Raw genomic sequence first — 6,818 nt, 5'->3', positions numbered from 1 at the left:
GACATTGTCCGACATGACTCTAAGCCAGTAGCTAGATTTGATGAATTTCATCCCAAATTGGCGTGGTTTTGTCTAACATGGCTTTATACCTTGAGCTAGATTTGGTAAAATTCATCCTTAAAAGTCCTCAAACCAGACTCATGAGGATAATATATTCCCCAATAACCTGAACTACACCTCTGCTCACAACACATTTTGATCTCATTTCAATTTAAAAAATTCACCAATTGACAAAATAAAACCCTTAACTCTTCAATTTATTTCTGCAAATCAAGCAAAAAGGGTAGAATTTTTATATTTCCTATTCAAATGTTCGGAATGATAATTTAAATATAAATTTTTCTCATCATAAAAAAAGCTCTTGAATTCTACTTGAAAGCTTTTCTCATCCTCAAGAGAATTTCAACGAGATTTTTTATTTATTTATTTACCTCGTTTTTCTTAACTTGCTTTCTTGTCTTTCTGTCTGTCTTGATCAAATCTTGCGATCGATTTTTCGACCACTTCTACTGCTCCAATCGAGCTGAAATTTTTCATGCATGTGTATTCTCGATGACAATACAATATTCAAGCATTAGTTTATCACAATATAGCTTAGTTATGCTATAATTAATTAATTTTTAAAATTCGCTTACGTATTTTACGTACGTAATTTTTACGTAGCCCTTAAAAAGATTATTTTTCAAAAATTCCAAGCCGGTCATGAGTTCAAGTCTCAAATTTTCCAACTTTTTTGTCGTACTTTTTCAATTCTTTTTTGTACTTTTTTGATAATTTATAATGTATTAAAATATAATTTTCCGTTTTCACACTTTTTTAAGCTTTTTTCCAATATTTTCTTGGAGTTTAATATTTTTCATCACGCATTTTCACATAAAATTTTACTTTTTTTAAAAGTGTCGAAAAAACTATTCGTTAGTCATCAGTAATCAAATTTATATTAAAGTTAATATATAAATTTCTTAATAATAATAATTATTATAATAATAATATCAAATAAATACTTTTTTTTATTAATATTATGAATTGCCACTTCAGAAATATATATAATATGTCGTGGTGGCGTAATGGTAAGAGTGCAGCTTTAGCATACATTAGGTCATGAGTTCAAGCCTAAGCATGAGCAGACTTTTTTTTATCATTTTTTTTTTTTGGATAATTTTGTGTTCTTTAAACATAAAATACAAGTGAATTGGAGTCCGATACTACTGTGAACTAATAACAGTCGAGCGAACGAAGCGGAGCGAAGTGGAGTCCGACACTACTGTGACCCAATAACAGTCGGGTGAACGAAGCGAAGCGAAGTGGAGTCCGACACTACTGTGACCTAATAACAGTCGGGCGAACGAAGCGGAGCGAAGTGGAGTCCGACACTACTGTGACCTAATAACAGTCGGGCGAACGAAGCGAAGCGAAGTGGAGTCCGACACTACTGTGACCTAACAACAGTCGGGCGAACGAAGCGAAGCGAAGTGGAGTCCGACACTACTGTGGCCTAATAACAGTCCGGCGAACGAAGCGAAGCGAAATGGAGTCCGACACTACTGTGACCCAATAACAGTCGGGCGAACGAAGCGGAGCGAAGTGGAGTCCGACACTACTGTGACCCAATAACAGTCGGGCGAACGAAGCGAAGCGAAGTGGAGTCCGACACTACTGTGACCTAATAACAGTCGGGCGAACGAAGCGAAGCGAAGTGGAGTCCGACACTACTGTGACCTAATAACAGTCGGGTGAACGAAGCGGAGCGAAGTGGAGTCCGACACTACTGTGACCCAATAACAGTCGGGCGAACGAAGCGGAGCGAAGTGGAGTCCGACACTACTGTGACCTAATAACAGTCGGGCGAACGAAGCGAAGCGAGTGAAGTCGTGAAAATTTACTGCACCCGTTACAATACTACGATTAATGAGATATTGCTATAATAATCGAGCTAATCCTGAAATGCTGAATTAAAAACAAAAAGATATTTGGACTAAAAAGTTGAAAATAAAATACTTTATAAAAAAAAAACTTTTTAAAAAAACCTCGTTTTATGAGTGGACTAAAAAAGGAAAATAAATATTTTGTGCTGTAGAGAAATTCTTTTGAAAGTTGAGACCACACATGAATTAAAAACATGCACCTTGACCATATCGTATAGTTCTACAACAAAAAACGAGGGCGCGAAGCTTTGATGAAGTTCGGATACAGTTCTGATACCAGACGCCCTCGTTTTTTGTTGTAGAACTATACGATATGGTCAAGGTGCATGTTTTTAATTCATGTGTGGTCTCAACTTTCAAAAGAATTTCTCTACAGCACAAAATAAAATTTATTTTCCCTTTTTTAGTCCACTCATAAAACGAGGTTTTTTTTAAAAAGTTTTTTTTTTATATTTTCCTGTGTATAAAAACATTTTTCCATTTGAAAAGTTTTTCATTTTGACTCTATTTGCAAGTTGCATAAAAACCAAACAATTTACTTTCATGAGAATTTTTTAGTTTACGTTAATTATTCAAAAAGGATTCTTTCATTATGTTTTACGGATGGTAAGGCAACCCCATCAGAAATCATAATTATTTTTTGTTACTATTATTAGCCCACAGGCGAATATTTATGTACATATACATATTTTACAATGGGTACAATATGTGTGAAGGTCATCGAAATTCATTTTCATATGTGACATTTCAAAAAAAATGCGTAAACATGCGCATATGTTATAATGAAATGGGAATAAGGCATCGTTTCAGATGAAAATCGTCTAATGGATGTCGGAAGAAGAAGGAAAAATAGGAGAAAAATACTAGTCATGTTGCGCGATATGAATAGGTCAGTTCATTTAACTTCATTCACATTTGCGAATGATTTAAAGGTTATGAACGCATGTGAATGAGAATAAATAAATAAAGCAATAAATTCCAATTTACTTAAATTAGTTTTTATGGCATCGTTTTCATTGTTTTAAGTAAGCATTCTTTTTATTACCAGCATAAGTTCCTAAAAATAGCATAGTTGCATAATCCATTTTTCAAATTGAATTACTGACCCTTTCATGTAAACGTGTATGAATGTAATGAAAGCGTTGATATGGAATCATAAATTTGGTGAATTGCTTTTTTTTCCCGTTGATGGCATCAGAGTTGTCAAATGCAGGAAAATGTGTAAGAATGTGGGTGTTAAGGTAGGTTAGTCGTGGGTGATTATGATGAAATTTGATGGTTTTTGGTTGTGGGTATTTCATTATAATTGAATATAATTTGATGGTTTAGGAAATCAGCATGATAATCTAGGATTGTCAATGAATTAGTGACATTTAGTCACATACCAGTAAATTCCAAGAATTGCTTCTATTCAATAAAATTTCAAAATATTGTGAACTTCACTTTACATCGACATATTGACATGTTTTCCTTCCAACTTCTTACTCAACTTACTTCTTATTAATCATTCACCACTAACCCACTTTTCTCATCACTTAATCTCCCGAGACCAACCCTGATTAACACAAAAAAGCATGAATAAAACGTGGAACATAAAAATATGATAAAAGCTTCCACACATAATGATGAAAAATACCCTTTACGTTGATATCCGAGTATGGAGCTTCATAACATTGGAGTTCCCACGAGATAGAGATATGAAAATATGCTTCATATATGAATCTACATAATGTATGAAAAATTCAGTCACTGAAGTAGATGAGCAAAAAGGTAGAAAACTCTATAATTCATTTTTTTGATAATTAATCATGCAGATTTGATGCCCTTTTATGTTTTTTAATTGATGCTTGTTCATTAAGTCACTGGAAATTATAATTGCTGTGTTTTGAAAACACTGTGGCTTATTATTTGATAACGAATTATCAGATTGATCAATAACATTTTTATTAAGCTTTGGATTTATTTACAATCAACATTGATAGGATTATGCTACTGGAGGTAATGTTATCCAATCTTGTTGGGGAATGCCAAGCCATTTTTGAACTAATTCAAAAATTTTGTTTTTGCTTGCAATCATTTCGACTGTATCTCGTGAATGGATTGATGACATATCACTACAATGTGATTCAGCTGAAAAACATTAAAACTGTCATAAAATGATTAACTTTATAAATTATTGATAGCCTTACTTGGCAAGTAAACAACCATTGGATCACTTGCATCATCATCAAGACCCATTGGCGCCCATGGATCATATTCACCATGTGTTGAATAAACATTTTGTACGCTTGGATTTTTAGCGCCATAGATAACATTAGTTCTATCTACATTTCCCTGAATGCTTGTTGGTGTGAAGCTGATAAGATTAGATTTAAATTCAATTAAGCTTTTTCAAGTTCATTTCACTTTCGTGTGGTGAAATACTCACAAACCCTTGTAAAGATCGCTGCATATTTGAACTGAAATATTAACTGGGAAATTATTTCCAAAAAGAATCTCCTTAGATCCAGATGATTGATACCATCCATATTCAGCACATGTTTGATAATACCATTGTCTCCATTCTGATTGTGCAATCCAGTCATCCCAGCTTGTTCCACTCCAGCGATCAAGGAATGCTTCATAAGTATGTTCATAACAGTTATTACCAATCCTCCATCTATCCATAAGCCATGATGCATAAGCATCAAGTTCTGATGTTGCATTTACATACTTAGCTTCAAGTCCTTCACAGGCATTTTCAATGTCACGATCATATCTGTAATAATATTGAACCAAACCTGCCCATGTGCCAGCAGCATCACCAAATAATGACCAGACATCGAGGTTATTACTAAGATCCAATGGTTTACATAATTTAAAGTGTCTTTGAAGCTCTGCTGCATTTCCTTGTTCAACTAAAGCTTCCATTTGCTCGAAAGCACTACGAATTATTCCACTGCAGTTTGATCCACCAACTTCATGAATTGCTCTTGATACGACTTCGTAATACTCAACAAAGTCAACTTGTGCCAATAATGGACCACTAAGTGCCCATGCACCTTTAATCAAATGTGGATATTTCTGCATGAACCATGTAACCATTGTGGCACTGTATGAACAACCAACTAAAATAACTCCTGAATCTTCAGCACCTGGGAAAGTCTTCTTGATAGAGACAATAAAATGAGCGAGATCAGCAAGTGCTTGGTCAATGTTCAAGTAACGTAGATTTTCTAAGGTTAAATCTGGTGTTGGTGTTGTTGCTCCATAATATCTGTGTTCTGTATAGATTAAAAGTCCATTTAATGCTTTAGCCATGTCATACATGTGACCATATTGAAGCGTTCCAGGTGATACTGTCCATTCTCCGCCAACAAACTGTTGAATATTTAAGAAAATTAAATCAGAAATTTATGAGGATGCAAAAGTCAACTTACAATGAAGATTGGCCCACCTGGCTGGAAATTCTCAAAATTGAACAAATATCTCATATAAAATGATTCTGTATTTTGTGGATCAAAATTATCCATTCGTTGTTTAATCCATCCTTCATAAACATTATCAACAGCAGCAAGAGGTTTTGTTGCTCTCAATGGCGGTTCCTTTTTAAAATATTTTGAATTCTTATCGCCATACTCAAACTCACCAAAAATGGCAAAACTCAATTGCACAGTAGCAATTACCCCAAACAGAACCAAAAATGCCTTCATTATTTGAAGTCTTATAATGAACTAATTGAGAAAAATATAAATTAAGTTAAACTGTGCCTTTATACATAAAATATCTTATCATATTTTGTTGATAATTCCAACCAAAATCTGAAGTGGCAATCGATTAAATAACAGGAAAGTTTAAATCTTATCGCAAGCTTAAAATGAGAATTTTGTAATAGTTTTGAAAATTCTTTATAAATACACATGGATTAAAGATTGAATTGAATCATTAGTCTACATCTTGTCATGCACACACAACATAAAAACGTTCTTCACATAATCTCAAGATTTAAAAAAAGATTATTTTATGCATTCCAAGAGATTATCAGAGTGTTTTAAGTGCAATAACATAGAACGTGCATTCAACGTATAAAGCTACAGACGAGTGTGTCAATAATCATAAGAAAAATTTTCAAATAAATTGCGGAAAAAATATTTTTACCATTAAAACATGATTCAAGGGGTGGTATGGATGTGGTAATGTTGGTTTTTGATAGATGTGCTTTAGCTTTTTCCATCGATATTTTATAACATTGTGAAATGAACATATTGAATTTATTGGTTTTAGTTATCATAACAGGCTCTGATTGTAGGAATTTATTTACTTAGTCTACGAATGTTAAGTGCTTTAAATATTTATTAAATACTGCTAATAAGTGACAATAATAAATAGACAAATCAAAATCACATGATTTAAAACCGTAAAAGTCAAGTGGCTATTGACTGGCTTTCTCCAGGTTTTGGTTAAGTCAACTTCAGTATTATCATTATTATTGTAAGCCTCAATTAATCATTATTGTGATTAGATTATGATTCATTGTAGCTGTGCTTATAGCCTTTGGTTAATGAATTAACAGTAGAATTTCTGCATATATTCTTGATTACAATTTGTTTAAAACTGAGCTCGAAGTCGAATCGAGTCGACTTGAAGTCGGCTACATTTGAGTCGAGTCAAGTCGAATCAAGTCGACTTCAACCATATCAACTTCGAGCTCTGGTTTAAAAGGCTGTACTTTTAACAGTAAATAGACATTAACTTAATATTCATAAAAAGTTCTCAATAAGGTGCTACATACGGATTCTCAGAATCTTGATGTCTAGAAATCTGAAAAATTGTCTTTGAATTGAGCTTCTACAATTAGCAGGTCTATAAGATAACAATAAGAAGATTCAGATGATGAAGTACAGATGGATTGGT

At 33.4% G+C, this 6,818-nt stretch overlaps 1 protein-coding gene across 1 annotated transcript; it reads right to left on the bottom strand.

Moving 5' to 3' along the window:
- Positions 1-3,826: 3,826 nt before the first annotated feature.
- LOC139086941 (thymus-specific serine protease-like) lies at positions 3,827-5,633 on the bottom strand. The gene is made up of 4 exons (XM_070635598.1): positions 5,345-5,633; positions 4,354-5,285; positions 4,115-4,281; positions 3,827-4,055 (listed from the first exon to the last, which is right to left on the bottom strand). The coding sequence occupies exons 1-4, from the start codon at positions 5,615-5,617 to the stop codon at positions 3,910-3,912; spliced, it is 1,518 nt and encodes a 505-aa protein (XP_070491699.1). The 5' UTR covers positions 5,618-5,633; the 3' UTR covers positions 3,827-3,909.
- Between the last annotated feature and the right edge of the window lie 1,185 nt (positions 5,634-6,818).

This window comes from Chironomus tepperi, unplaced genomic scaffold (assembly GCF_022539635.2).
Source record: "Chironomus tepperi strain 1889 unplaced genomic scaffold, CSIRO-AGI_Ctep_v1 contig_11, whole genome shotgun sequence".
NCBI classification, from domain to species: domain Eukaryota; kingdom Metazoa; phylum Arthropoda; class Insecta; order Diptera; family Chironomidae; genus Chironomus; species Chironomus tepperi.
Note: the sequence above shows the minus strand (reverse complement) of the source record. Positions and strands in the feature narration are given on the sequence as shown.

What these genes read in the sequence shown, in the direction of transcription:
- LOC139086941 (XM_070635598.1), bottom strand. Translation starts at nt 5,617, where the DNA reads ATGAAGGCATTTTTGGTTCTGTTTGGGGTAATTGCTACTGTGCAATTG. An exon ending in CAGGTGGGCCAATCTTCATT is followed by an intron (nt 5,286 to 5,344) that starts GTAAGTTGACTT and finishes AATATTCAACAG; the next exon opens with TTTGTTGGCGGAGAATGGAC. An exon ending in AATGGTTGTTTACTTGCCAA is followed by an intron (nt 4,056 to 4,114) that starts GTAAGGCTATCA and finishes AATGTTTTTCAG; the next exon opens with CTGAATCACATTGTAGTGAT.